We start from the raw sequence: 14,234 nt of genomic DNA, 5'->3' as shown, positions 1-14,234 counted from the left end.
TCTCGGTGAGGAGGGCTCCCTCCCTCCCTCCAGCCCATTCGGGGGCCCTGCCCCTCCCTGGTCACGGCTGAAGAGCAGGTGGAGCCTGAGGGCTGACGGGGCCCGGCGATGAGCTGGCCGGGCTGGGGACCAGGCCTCTCAGGGGTGGCGTTGGGTCCCCAGGGCCCCCCGGGCAGAAGCAGCACCGAAGTGGGGTGAGGGGTGCAGGGTGGGTGTCAGGAGCCAGGTTCTCTGCACACATCCATGGACGGTGGATTCACAGCCGCGCCTGTTACGTATCTCTCTCACACACACACACACACACACACACACACACACACACACATATGCCCACACACGTGCGCGCGAGGAGCAGACCCTCACGTCACTGCGGTTCAGCCGCCTCACGCCCGTCGGGACGCAGGCATTGTTGCTGCTCTCTTTTACACAGCGGAAGCTGAGGCTCAGAGGTTAACTTGCTGCCCGTCGGCTTAGCTAGAAGTGGCAGCGGTGCGATGTGGCCCAGGCGCTCGGGACCCCAGCGTCCGTGGCTCTAATTCCCGGGCTCCCCTGCTTCTCTCCCAGCTGACTCCTCCAGGCTGTGTGTCCTACCTTCATGTCATACTGAGGCCTCACAAGCTCTCTAGGCACCGCTCAAGGGGTCGTGTGACACACCCAAGGTCACACAGCCCAGGAGGCCGAGCTGGGGCCTGAACCGACCCTCTGATGCTGCCGTCTGGGCTCTGAGCTGGGGTGGCTGCTCTCCGGAGAAGGCGCAGCCTCGGGGAGCAGGGGGAGGCCCCTCTGGTCCTGGCCATTGTTCTGCTTTGTCCCGGGCGCCAAAGGCCGAATCGCAGGTCCTCCTGGTGGGGGGCACCCGCGGGGATGGGCAGTGGGACCCCTGCCTGCTCCCCTGCCAGACAGGGGCTGGGGGATCGCAGGGGTGGTCCGGAGCAGGCTGGGCAAACCTGGCCCCCTGCCCCTTCCAGTTCCCTTCGCCGGAATGGGACACCGTCACCCCGGAAGCCAAGGACCTGATCAACAAGATGCTCACCATCAACCCCTCCAAGCGCATCACGGCCGCCGAGGCCCTCAAGCATCCCTGGATCTCGGTGAGGCTTTCTCGGCGAGGCCCCTCCCAGGAGCCCCCCCGGCCCCCGGGTCAAGCCCCCGACGGGGCCCTGGCCCCGCCTCTGGCCCCTCGGGCCCACGAGGCCAAGGAGGCTTCATCCGGAGACACCGCCCCTGGTGCAGGTCCTCACGGGGCCAGCGGTGACGGGAGGTCTGTGGGGTTGGCCTCGTGACGGGGGACGCCGCTGGCACAGAAGGCCAGTGCCAGGACGCTCACGACACCCCCTAGACCCAAGACCCCCCAACCCCAGAGACAGGCTCCTCTGTGGGGCGGGGCTGGGGCTGTCTGCCTTCGGTGTACCGACGTCTGTCCCCTCCCCCAGCACCGGTCCACCGTGGCCTCCTGCATGCACAGACAGGAGACCGTGGACTGCCTGAAGAAGTTCAACGCCAGGAGGAAACTGAAGGTAATGGCGGGCCCTCGCCCCGGGCCCCGGCCGTGGGAGGGGCTTGCCTGGGGTCTCCCCGGCGGCCAAGACACCTGCTGGTGGCTAGGTCTTTCCCGCGTCAACAAGCATTACTGGGAGTTCCCGTCGTGGCGCAGTGGTTAACGACTCCGACTAGGAACCGTGAGGTTGCGGATTCAATCCCTGGCCTTGCTTCGTGGGTTAAGGATCCGGCATTGCCGTGAGCTGTGGTGTAGGTTGCAGACGCGGCTCGGATCCCGTGTGGCTGTGACTCTGGTGTGGGCCAGTGGCTACAGCTCTGATTTGACCCCTAGCCTGGGAACCTCCATGTGCCGCAGGAACGGCCCTAGAAAAGGCCAAAAAGACAAAACAAAAACAAAAACAAAAAAAACCCACAAAAAAACAAGCATTACTGATGCGGCTCTCTGGGCTGGGCGGTGAGTGGTGGGAGGACAGACAAGTGACCGGGCCATTACGGGGCAGTGGTGGGTGCCTAGCAGGGCCACGGAGCCAGTCTGGACCGACCAGGGAAGGGTCCCAGAGGCCTTCCTGGGGACCTGGCCCTTGAGCTGGGATCCCGAGGGGCAAGCAGGCATTGGCCTCGTGGAGTCAGACCAGGCGCCTGTGCCAGACACAGGGAGGCTGCGCCCCCATCTGGGAGCGTGACCTTGACCCCTGGGGACTGCAGGTATTCCAGAGTGGCCGGGAGAGGTTTCGGGGTGACGGTGACGGGGCGAGAGACCCCAGCTGCCGAGCGCGGGAGGGGAATGGCCCCAAGGAAGCCACATGGCCATGACAGCCCCCTGCCTGGAGCTGGCAGGGGACATCACGAGCAGGTGGGAAGAGCTGGAGGGTCCCCCGCTGGTCAGAACAGAGAAGCCATCACACGCTGAGTGGCGGCTGCTGGGTGATGGCTCCTTCTCACTGACTGCGCCCAGGCCTGGCGCGGTGGCTCAGGACGGGGACATGGGCCAAGGGGGTGGGGGCCAGGAGACCTGAGTCCCCTGCAGCCCCTGGTGGGAGCTGTCACAGAAGAAGCCTCAAATTGTCAGAATTAGGGAAGCTTAAAATCAGGAACTGTTGGGCTCAGAGTCCGAAGCAGACAGCGTCGGAACCAGAAGGGCCCCAGCCAGGCGCCGGTAGAGGGGCCTTCTCCTCATGGAGCCTCCAGGGGTCCGAGCTCAGCAACCGCGCGGGGCTGACCTCGTTTTGGACTGAGGAGCTGAGCGCCCCGCTCAGAGGGTGGGGGCAGGGGGGCACGAGGGGCACATCCTCACCCAGCAGGAACCGTCCTTGGCCTTTACGAGCCCCCACGGACAGCTGTCCCCGAGCTCACCCCCAGCTCTGGCCGAGCCAGTGGCACCTATTAATATCTGCTCCTGGGATGGCCCCGTCCCCAGAGCCGTGCCCTCTAAGACCCAGCTCACCCCGACCTCTCCAGGGAGGGGTGGTCTCTGGGCTGCAGGGGTGGGAGAAGTGGAGGCCCGGCGGAAGGCTTTGGCTTTGTGTCAGAACGGAGCCCCGCCTCTCCTCCCCCGACTTCTCTGCCTCCCCCCATTCCTCTGCCTCTCCTGCCCCCTCCCCTCCCATTTCTGCCTCTCCTGCCCCCTCCCCTCCCATTTCTGCCTCTCTTCTCCCCCCACCTCCGGCCTCCTCTCCCCAAACCCCCTCTTCTCTGTTGCAGGGAGCTATCCTCACCACCATGCTGGCCACCAGGAACTTCTCTGGTAGGTGGCAGGACCTCACGCTGCCCTCACATCCTGCAGGAGTGGGGACCTTGCTCTGTGGGACACCTGGTGCCCTCAGGCCGCCGGGGAGAGTGGGGGCTGTGGAGGACCTGTGGCTGGAGGCTTCGCTCATCTGATGCAGACCTCGGAAGCAGAGGAAGCCCATTGAGCCGAGGGCCCACCCGGAAGGGTTCGAGGATGTGGCTGCCTCGTCACCTCTCACTGGGTTCTCGGGCTGGGCTGGCCTGGGCGAAAGGCCTCCCGTCCTTGGCTGTGGACTCAGGAGGAGCCGAGCCAGGCCCAGGGACTAGCCAGCCCCGACGCCCTCGCTTAGGTGGCCTTTGCGACCAGGCCATGGCCACCTGTTCTCTGAGTGAGGAAGCAGAGGCTCGGGCAGGTTTAAACCCTGATTAGCCCCAGGTCACACTGCCTGAGGGATGCATGCAGGGCAGGGTTTTTTGTTTGTTGGTTTATTTGTTTGTTTTTGCTGCTTAGGGCTGCACCTGTGGCATATGGAGGTTCCCAGGATAGGAGTCGAATCTAAGCTGCTGGCCTACACCACAGCCACAGCCAGGTGGGATCTGAGCCGGGTCAACGACCTACCCCACAGCTCGCGGCAATGCAGGATCCTTTAACCCACTGAGCAAGGCCAGGGATCGAACACACGTCCTCATGGATACTAGTCAGGTTCTTCACCCGATGAGCCACAGCGAGAACTCCGCAGTGCAGGTTTGACCAGCCCCAGAGCAAGTGCCCTTCCTAGGCTGGGTCACCGATGCGTCCAAGGCGGGAGCCTTCGGCCTTGGCCTGTTAAGGCGGGGCGTCCTTGCGCCCGCAGCATGTGGCCCCGAAGAGAGAAGGGGAAGGGTTTAGCGCTGGGGCTTAGCGAGAAGCTCCCCTGGCATGGTGGCGAGTGCCGGGGCCAATGCCCGCCAGAGGCTTGGCTCTCGGGAGCCTGGGGAGGCTGACAGGGCAGCCGAGCAGATATAGCCAAGCTCACCCGAGGGGCCCTTGGGCTACCGTGGGCACAGGGCCCGTCCCACCACCAGGCCTGGCCTCTGGGAAGCTCCGGCCCTGGCTTTGCCGAGAGGGTCCATCTGCCCGTTTTACCAGCTGGGACAAGACCCGGGGCCAGGAAACTGCTGGAAGCTGGGCTTGGTGCTCTCTCCCCGACCCCTGCCCTGCCTTCCCGCCCCCCACCCCCAGACCAGGATCCTGCAGTTCCTTCAGCTGAAAGATGAGCCGCCCGGCAGGCAGAGGCTTTTTTTAACAACTGAAGCGCCTGGAGAACTCCAGTCCAGAGCTCACACCATGGGGTGTCTGGGTAGCTCCCCTCCCACCATGTGCCGGGGGGGCCAGTGGTGGTTAAAAAAATCATGGGGGGCAAGCGCTTAAAAGCCAGGAGATTTCATAGCAACTCCCAGATTTCTGACTTCTCCTGAAAGTCAGAATGTGTGGCCTCACGGGCCCCGCAGTGCCGGAGCAGCGGGCTGGGGCCCCTTGGAGGCCGGAGGGGCAGGGAGGTCCCGAACTGGCCCACAGAGCCCGGGGGGGGGACAGCCGTTCCTCTCGGCCTCGGGACCCAGGGGCACTCACTGCCCCCCGCCCCCAACTGCTTTGCAAGAGGGAACCTCGGTCTGAGAGGCCGAGGGGGCCCAGAGGTGGGAATGTGGTGACGGCCGGGGGGCTGAGCCCCGTCCTTCCACGCCTCGGGGGCGCCGACGCCCCGGGCCCCTCTCCTCCCCGGCTCGCCCTCCCCGGGCTGCCGGGACGAGGACCTTCCGTGGCGGCCGTTGACTGAGCATCTGCTGCGTACGCATCGGGAGCCGTGTCGGGAGCCGTGTCAGGCGCTTCGGAGATACGGTTGCGTTTCTCTCGAGGCCGTTTGCTTGGGGTCTGAAGCAGCCGGGGGCCCGGGCCCGGGCTGGGCATTCCTGCCCTTTCCCCCAAGGGCTCAGGCCGGGGGCGACCGGGAGGGCAGGGCAAGGAGGGCAAGTGTGGCCTCCCCGAGAGCTGTTGCTCGGCCGCCCCCGCGTGGGGCTCGGGGCTGGAGGCAGGGAGGCCTCTGCAGGGGAGGCTGCTCTGCAGGGGAGGCCCCAGACAGGGGGCACCTGCTTCTTCTCACGGGCGAAATGCGGCTCGCAGCTGTCGAGAGCGAGTGGGCAGGGCTGACACATGACCCGCAGCAGCATGGGGCTAAAATTAGAGCGGGCCGGAGGGGAGGGAGCCGCCAGCCCCGGGCCGGGCAGCCGGGCCTCCGGGTTGGCCTCCAACAGCTCGGGGGGCGACCGGGCTCTAGAGGGAAACCCCAGACTGAAAGAGCAGCTCCACGGCCCCGGGACAGGCCGAGCACCCACCGCGGCCCATGGGGCCCGAGGGTCACACTTGAGATCGCTGCCAAGGCGGAGCCCAGCCCACCCGGGAAGGAAGAGGGCCCAGGAGGAGGCGTCCCCACGTTGCCGGCCGGCCCCGTGCCTTCCGCTGCCCGTGGATGCTGCTCTTCCTGGCCCTGTGGGCCCTGGTGCCCTGCCTGGTGTTGCTAAGCCTCTACTTTTACTCCTCTGCAGGTGGGAAGAGTGGCGGAAACAAGAAGAATGACGGCGTGAAGGTAAGGCCCGGAGAGCTGGCAGGGCCTGCCTCCGGGGGCGCTTCCGCCCTCAGGGCCCGGCTGGCAGGGCCAGGGGCAGAGCCAGGCCTTGCTCGCGGTGTTCTGGGCAGGTTGGTCGCCCGGGCAGACCGGCGTCCCCAGACCCAGAGACCCGGGCTTCCGGGCCCCCGTTCCCGCCAGGATCGGGGCAGGGGGAGGGGAGGGCTGAGGAGCGGGGGAGAGGCAGGTGGCCTGGGGTTGGGGTGGCCCTAAGGACGGAGGCCGAAGGAGACTCTGTGGTTCTCCAGGGCTAGAGGGCTGGGGAGCTAGGGTGCAGAGAGGGCTGGGTGCCGGGAGCCGTGCCTCCCTCTTCCCGAGTGGGGGCTGGCGGCCCGGGGCCCCTGACCCGAGGCACGGCCTGTCCAGCCTACGAGCCCACAGAGGATGGGCAGCCCAGCCTCTCGGCTTTGACATCCAGAGGCACCCATCCCCACGGAGGCCTGCCAGTTCAGCGCCAAGAATTCCGCCCCTCCCCGGACCCAGGCCGCCCTGTCCCACGCCTGCTGCCCGAGCCCCTTGCTCCACACCCGCCTGACATCCGTCCCCTCCCTCCGCTCGCCCTGCCCTCTGGGGCCTGGTCCCCGCTCTCCGCAGCTCCCTCCTCCCCTGCCACTGGCTCGCCTTGTGGGTTCTCCTCTCTTGAGACGCTGCCTTTTGCTGGGCTCGGACCCTGCCCAGCCAGGGCCCCAGGGCAAGGCTGTGCCCGGGACACTGAAAGCTGTGGCACGCTGTCCAAACACAGCCACCCAGGTGGGCCGGTGGCTTCATGGCTTGGTTTGTAGTGGTGTTTAGAGTCTCAGGCCCCTGTCTTGGTCTGCCGGGGCTTGGAGGGAGGGGAGCCGGGCTGTCTGCCTGAGGCCGGGATCTGGGCCCTGCTACTCTTAGGGCTTGAGGTTCCCCGTGGGTACAGTGGTGTGAAAGGGGGGTGAACCCATGACTTCCAAGATTTTGGCTTAAAGAAACAAGAATGAAATGGGGGCAGGCTCGTTCTTTAAGGCCTTAGCCTGCTGTGGCCCTCTTGGGCTGGCCAAGCAATAAAGCTCTTTTTCTCCTTAAAAAAAAAAAAAAAAGTTTGGAGTTCCCATTGTGGCTCAGCAGAAAGGAATCTGACGAGCATCCATGAGGACGCAGATTCGATCCCTGGCCTCGCTCCGTGGGTTAAGGATCCCGTGTTGTCGTGAGCTGTGGTGTAGGTTGCAACACCTGGCTTGGACCTGGCATGGCTGTGGCATAGGCCAGCAGCTGCAGCTCTGATTAGACCCCTAGCCTGACAACCTCCATCTGCCGTGGGTGTGGCCCTAAAAAGACAAAAAAAAAAAAAAAAGTTTTCCCTTCTCATCTTGGGTGCTTGAGGAGTCTGTAACTGTTCGGTTATGGGCCAAAGCTCGTGGTTTTCCAGTGGACTCCTGGGTCTGGGGAGGCGCCTCTGGCAGCAGGTGGGGACGATGGGAGAGGGGGCGGCCCAGGAGAGAAGGTTTGGGGCGTCTCCCGCCCACTGCAGACAAACAGCTCCGTGGACCATGGCAGTGGCGGAGAGCCTGGGTGAGCGGACAGCGGTTTTCCGCCCCCCACCCCCGAGCCTGTACCCCTCATCGTGCGCTGGGAGGAGAGGGGCTCCGGCCTGCCAGGGCCGTCGTGAGGCGGCGCTGAGAGGCCGCGCGTGGAGGCCGGTGCTGGCGTGTGGCATGTGCCCTCCAGGTGCCAGTCAGTGGCATATGATCTTTTCCGCTTTGTGAGTTGGGCTTGTGGGTAGGAGTTCTCGTGAAAGCTCAAGGGAACTTTGGGACCACAGCTCTAAAGCCAGCCTTGCATGTGAGCTGAACGGGCATCCATCCCGAAGGCTGTAAGGGAGTCCAGCTTGGGCTTGCGCTGTTTGGGGTTCCCTGTGAGTCCCCTCTGAAAGGGCGGCGGAGGGACGAGCCGTGTGCTGGGGCCAGGCGTGGAGCAGCGGGGGCCCAAGCTGGCCCCAGTGGTAGGTCGTTTCTGGGGGAAACTCGTGCTGGGGGCTACGGGGCAGAGGCCACGGACGCTGGCGGGCGCTGGCCCAGGTCGGTTCCTGGAGGAGGGGTGTCTGAGGGAGGCGACTGGGGTCCTCTTGGCCCTCGGCTGTGACCCTGGCCAAGGCTGCCGCCAGGGGCGGGGTCAGGGCCTCCCTCAGGCCAGGTCTTGGGACGAAGCTCTCGTCTGGCTCCGGGTGAGGCTGCCTGAGAGCGAGAACATCTCGCAGCGTGGCGGGGCTCTGGCTGGTCCCCGCGGGGCCCCCAGTGGGCACAGGCGAAGAAAGAGCCGCTGCTTCCTGTGGTGCAGGAGGGGCTGTGCCTTCCCGGGGGCCCTGTGTGAAGAGGAGACCCTCCGAGGCCCTCCCTGGCCCGACCTTCTCTCTGCAGCTCGGCCTCCTCCCCTTCCTTGGGGTGGGCGGCGGGGGTTGGGGGGGCATCAGGAAGGTGAGAGTAACCCAGAGGCTTTGCCCGGGATGTGGGGAACCTGGCCTGCAAGGTGTCGTCATTGTCGGGGCGGGGGGGGGGTTCCACTCGCGTTTCTGCTGTGACTGAAGCTGGATGTCAACCCAAGAACTGAGGGTCTGAGCCTGGGCCCCCTGTGCCATCCTTGGGGCCCCCGGCCATCAGTTCTGCCGTCTGCGCGAGAGGGGAGAGGCGTTGTTTTCGGGGGGTCTGCTGGAGCCGCCTCATGATGTGCGCGGGTCCCGCCCAAGCGGGAAATGCCTTCTCTTCTGCACCCTGGTCCTTGGAGACAGGCCCCTGAGTCGTCTGGGGCTTATTGAGAAGCCGTGATTGGGTCCAGCGCTGGAGGAAAAGCGGGCCAGTTGGGGTTAAAGACACAACACAGTGCTGAGCTTTGTGGGTTTTAAGGGCTCTCTGAGGCTCGTTTTGACCACATTGCGTTTCTGTCGTCCTTGCCGACCTCAAGGTCTCCCGGTGGTTGTAAGAGCTATGATTCTACTTTTGGTGACAAAATGAAACCTGCCGATCGGCGGAGGGTCTAACTAGCGTCACCACCCCTTTCCGAGTCAGGCAAAGTGAGTCTTTCTCTCACCCAGAAGCACCGCCCACCCCACCCGCCCCGCCCTGCCAGGCTCTCATCTACGAAGCCTTCCCGCCCCTCAGCCGCACTCACTGCCCCTGTTGGTGTCCCATCCGTGCTGCGTCGTGCCCCTCTTCCCCATGTCCCATCCTGTCACTGTGCGTCCGAATCTGATGCGGTCTCTGCTCTATGTTCCCTCCTCGTGTCCGCCTGGAACCTCCGGCCCCCGCAGGGCTCCTCGGGCATCACACCGCGCCTGGCCAGCCGGGGTGAGGGGAGGGGAGCCGGGCAGGCTGCCGGCAGCCACGCCCCGGGGCCAGCTGGGCAGAGGCAGGGGGCTCGGCTTCCCGCCGCAAACGCCCCCTGAGCCAGCCAGCCGGGCCGGCCCTGGATGGAGAGCACAGGATTTGAGGCTCCGGGATGCGGTGTCAGAAAGCCCAGCATTAGACCCTCAGAGAATAGCCAGGGCCGCCCCCTCCCCCAGGCGAAGGCTACCCAGACGGCATCTGAGGCCCCTCCTTGGCTCCCCGCACAGGGCAGTGAGGGGAGTGGCCTCCCGGCCTCTCAGATGTGCATGCTTCCAGGTGCAGCTTGGAGGAGCCGTCAGGCTGTCGGTGCCCCGACCCCCGGACAGAGGAGAGGGCCCGGCCCAGGGCTTTCGGCCTCCCTTTTGCTGGCATCTGGCTGAGCGGCCCTGGGCGGATGCTGGCCATCCGCGGGGTCTCTAGGCGCCGGGGGCCGGGCAGGTACCAGCGTGGGTCTGCACCCATCTCTGAGTGCATCTTTAGGATGCTGGCTTGGAGCTGGAAGAAGGAGGAGGGCACCTGCGTGCCCCTCCTTCCGTCTCTCCTTCCCTCGGCCCCCAGCCCATAGGACGGGGCGCGCCAGGCCCCCAAAGCCAGAGCAGGCCGAGTGGCAGGGCCCAGACACACGAACCCTGGCTCAGCTGTGTGTCTGCCTGTGCCCCCGTCTCTCCATCAGCATAAAGGAGCCGAAGGCCGGCCCCTGGGGCAGTGCGGACACAGGCAGGCTCCCCGAGGCCGCCTGGAGGCCGGGTTCTCAGGGCTGAACCTGCTTTGGACCCACCTGGGGGTGTCGTTTAGAAAAAAGACACCTCGGCCCCAGCCCAGACCTAGTTATCACCTCTTTGCAGGGCCTGGTCATGTCTCTCTTGGACCAGTTCCCCGAGGGACCGTGACACTCAGCCAGACCAGGAGCGGGGTCCTTCCAGCAGAGCGGCCCGGGGAGGGCAGGAGGAGACCTCGGGCCTCGCCTCCCGGCCTGGGCAGCTCTGGTCCTTCCGGAGCTTTGGATTCCGGGGGCCTTAGACAGCCGCAGGACCCAGGATTTGCTCGCTCCGTCGGAGCTTGGCGTAGGGCTGCCCTCGCCCAGGAGAGCCTTGGCCTGGAGCTTGGTGCTTGGCTTGCTGAGTCCCCGGCAGCTGCGCCCCAGGCCCCAGACCTCTGAGCTGGGCAGCTGCGCCCCAGGCCCCAGACCTCTGAGCTGAGCGACCAGGGCCCGATTCCTTGTCCCGAGGTTGCTGGCGGCAAAGGGTCCACCGAGGTGTGACCCCGAGGCCTGTCCCCCTTCCAAGCCTCCCTGTCGTCCGTGCTCTGCTCCTCCCGTTTTCATGCCGTGTCTTTTCCTGTCCCATCTCTTCTCCTTGTTTTTCCAGAAAAGAAAGTCCAGTTCCAGCGTTCAGTTAATGGTGAGTGTCTGCCGTCTCCCAAACGCCGGTAAATCCTGGGCCTCCAACCCTCGCCCCCGCCTCCCTCCTGCAGGCTGCTCTGGGCACCCGGGGCGGGGAGAGGGCGCTCAGGGCGTGCTTGGTACGTGTGCCTCGTGTGACAACATGTGTGTTGTGTGTGCGTGTTGTTGGCGTGTTTCTGTTGACACCTCCAACTCCACGGCCCGGGCCAGCAGCCCGACGGGAGACCCCAACTCCCCCGGAGGCGCAGGTCGATTTGAACCCCATCCCACCGCCCACCGTGGCTTCTCGCTCCCCCCACCCTCTGCTCTGGAACTCAGCTCAGGGCTTGGTTTGTGCCGGCTGTGGCCACTGGGGGGCTTGGTTTGGCCCAAGCGGTGGACGCCGCTGGCTGTCGAGGCCCTTCTTGAGCTTCTGCAAGGCTACCCAGGGCGTGCCGGTGGCAGAGGAGCCACCAGCCGCTGCTTCTGTTGAGGGGTTCCCGCAGGGGCTCGGGCGCCCTCTCCGGACTCCATCGCTGTCTCCCTCGGTTGTGGGGATTTTCTCCCTGACAAGCCCAGCCTCTCTCACCCTGGGCCTCCCCGCTCTGTGCTCGCCTCCTCTCCCGCCGGTGTGCGTCCCGCCCCATCCTGCGGCCGCCACCTGCCTCTCTGTCGTCCGCACCCTCTCTGCCCCTCCAGCGACAGGGCCCAGGGCCCCTCCCAGCCCTCGCGGGAAGCGTCTGCCTCCCCCTCGCCACCCCTCCCCACCAGCCACCTGCTTAGCTGGGCCCTGCCCTCCGTAGGCCCCCAGGTCCGGCAGGGTTTGCAGCGCAGCATCTGGATGGCAGCGCCGATGAGGCTTCGGATGCTTCGGATCGGGGCCGCAGCGCCAGGCAGCCGGGGCAGCCCGCACGTGGCCTCGGGCCAGGCGGCCTCACCGCCACCCTCTTCCTTTGCAGGAATCTTCTGAGAGCACCAACACCACCATCGAGGACGAAGACACCAAAGGTAGGAGGGCCTCGGGCTCCGGCAGCCCCTTCCCCGACAGCCCCCGCCTGAAGGGGCCGCTGGGCCGACCTCATGCCCCATCTCGCCGCTTTAACTCCCTATAGACGGTTCATGGCACTGTGGCCCCATGTGGGGTGCCTGGCTCCCGGGCGGTACCCAGAAGGACTTTTCTGCCTGTAGAGGCGACGTGTTCGCTAGAGTATTATTAGAAAAAAATTAATGTAACGCAGTCGAGTCGTAACGTACTGAGGAGTCTAAGTTTTCCTTTTGACATGGTTTTGAATTTTTTTGGAAAAGGAGTTGATTTAAAAAACTTGAGGCAATAATAGGAAAGGAAGGGAAAAAAGCCAAAATATAGAAAGTTCAGGAGCTCCCATCATGGCTCAGTGGTTAACGAATCCAGAATCCGACTAGGAAGCATGAGGTTGCGGGTTCGATCCCTGGCCTTGCTCAGTGGGTTAAGGATCTGGCGTTGCCGTGAGCTGGGGTGTAGGTTGCAGACGCAGCTCGGATCCCGCTTTGCTGTGGCTCTGGTGTAGGCCGGCAGCTCCAGCTCTGATGTGACCCTTAGCCTGGGAACCTCCATATGCTGCGGGTGCGGCCCTAGAAAAGGCAAAAAGACAAAAAAAAAAAACAAAACAAAACTGGGATGTGGGAAGCACTGCCTAAGACCAACCCGGACGCCGGGGCTCCCGCGGGCAGTGGTTAAATCTTCAGGTGGAAGAGGGAGAGCCACCGAGACCCGACAGCAGACGGGGAAGCAGCAGGACGGGGGCGGGCAGAGCGGCTGCCCTCAGGGGGCGCGTGTGCCATCGACCCTCCGCCAGAGCGGCCTGTTCATCTCCGCCTCGCGAGAGCCCGGCAGGCGGCGCCGCCCTCAGCCCCACGCTCCGGCCCAGGAGCGCGTCAAAGGCCCAGCCAGGATGGGAACCCGGGCAGTGTGGCTCCAGGGACTGGCTCGTAACCATGGGTGGGGAGGCCTCGGTGTGGGCCAGGCCTTGGGGCTTTGGAGGGCGAGGGTGGAGCACCCGCGTGTGCCCAGGGTGCTGTGTTCCTGCTGTCCCGCCTGTACCCTGCCGTCCTTGTTCCCCCAGGAAGGGAGGCTGCCAAGGGTGGGGGCTCCCACACCCCCAGACCCCTGGGCAGCCTCTGGGGTCTAGAAAAACAGCTCTGGCCTGGAGAGAGCACGGCTGTGCTGGCTTAGCCATGTCCCGGGGCTCAGGGATGCGCCTCCGGCAGAGCAGACCGCGGGCTGGAGCTTGGCATGACGCGTCTCTGTGTACCCCTGCCATTCGGTTTACTTACGGCCGTTCTGACACACGCCGTGCCTGGCGCTGTCGGCGTGCTTGGAAGGCCAGCCCACTCTGCATGGGCGCTTGTCTGGCCATTCCCAGCTGGGCAGGCGAGAACCACTCCGTCCCCGGGCCTGGCGCTAGAGCCAGTCGAGGTTCTGCGATGGATGGCACGAGGGGCGGCCTCCCAAAGGCATTAGCTGGAAGAATTCCCCTGGGACCCGGGCGGCAGGCCAAGACGTGGGCATCTGATTTTCTGACTGAATTCCCGGCCCTGCCCCTGCGGTGGCCGAGTCCTGGTGTTTCTGTTGCCGGAATTTGGCCTCTGTCTGCCGGTGCCGAACGGAAATGCAGAGACAGAGTTTTGGGGTAAAGGAGAGGAAAACAGCTTTATTGCTTTGCCAGGCAACGGAGGGCCACAGCAGGCTAGTGCCCCAAAGACCGCGCCACACCCCGACCCTTAAGAGGAATGGCGAGGAGTTTCATAGTAAAAAGGAGAAAAAAAGTTTCCAGATGGGAGTCAGGATTCGGACGGACACGCGTTCTCCTTTCTTTGGAGGACTCGTAGCCAGCAAAGCCGCGTCAGGAGATCTCGGCCGCCGCTGGTGGCGGTCGGCTGGTTATCGCCTAGAGCAACAGCACTTGTGACACGGGGACAGGGGCGTATTGGTCAGAGATTAGAGCAAACAGGAGAGTCCCGGAAAACCTGTTGAGCTCATCACCTTTAACCCACAGGCAGTTGTCCCCAGGGGGCCGAATCTTCAGCTTGGGGGCGATGGGGTTTAGGGTGTAACTAAGAGGAAGGACTCTGAGCTGTGCCGTTTCAAAGTATTCATTTCAAAAAGAAGCGTAGGGAATGTCACGTCTCTCGGGTACGAGGCACCGGCATCATTTCGGAGCCACGTCCCACGTTTCAGCCTCGCTCTCCCCGCGCTCGCAGTCAGGTGCTGGGGTTTGGACGGGACGCATTGCGGGCTTATGATCCTGGTCTCCGAGGAGACAGGGTCTGTGGAGGCGGCGTAGCGCTGGGCTTCTTCAGGGAGGCCTTTTGCTGGGCGACCTTCGGCCATCCACTCGACCTCTCTGAGCCTCAGTCTCCTCAACGGCAGAGAGGCGATGGCGGTAGTACCAGGCTCCGAGGACTGCTGGGCAGACGGACTGAGAGGCTGTGTCTGAAGTGCCTGCTCAGGGTTTGGCATTTGCCACTGTTTAATAGAAATCTTCATTTTTTTTCTTTCAAACCGGAGCTTACAGTGGAAGGACAGGAAGCCATAAGTGTCCGTTTTACTCCAAGATTATTTTAAGACAAATG

The 14,234-nt window shown here is 64.5% G+C and overlaps 1 protein-coding gene across 13 annotated transcripts in view; it reads left to right on the top strand.

Annotated features, from left to right (window-relative positions):
• Nucleotides 1-14,234, top strand: part of CAMK2A (calcium/calmodulin dependent protein kinase II alpha) — a 60,428-nt gene that overhangs the window by 32,556 nt on the left and 13,638 nt on the right. For 6 of the 13 annotated variants that reach the window (NM_001444365.1, XM_085009483.1, XM_085009482.1 and 3 more), the window contains 6 exon segments: nucleotides 969-1,091; nucleotides 1,434-1,517; nucleotides 3,202-3,244; nucleotides 5,812-5,852; nucleotides 10,609-10,641; nucleotides 11,582-11,630. In NM_001444365.1, coding sequence (NP_001431294.1) covers nucleotides 969-1,091; nucleotides 1,434-1,517; nucleotides 3,202-3,244; nucleotides 5,812-5,852; nucleotides 10,609-10,641; nucleotides 11,582-11,630 — 373 coding nt within the window. 13 annotated transcript variants of the gene reach the window in all.

Source organism: Sus scrofa, chromosome 2 (genome assembly GCF_054392235.1).
Source record: "Sus scrofa isolate SSC_HxYL_T2T_F1_AM1 chromosome 2, Sscrofa_HxYL_maternal_Yorkshire_Landrace_v2.0, whole genome shotgun sequence".
Taxonomy (NCBI): domain Eukaryota; kingdom Metazoa; phylum Chordata; class Mammalia; order Artiodactyla; family Suidae; genus Sus; species Sus scrofa.
This window is presented reverse-complemented; position numbering and strand designations above follow the sequence as displayed.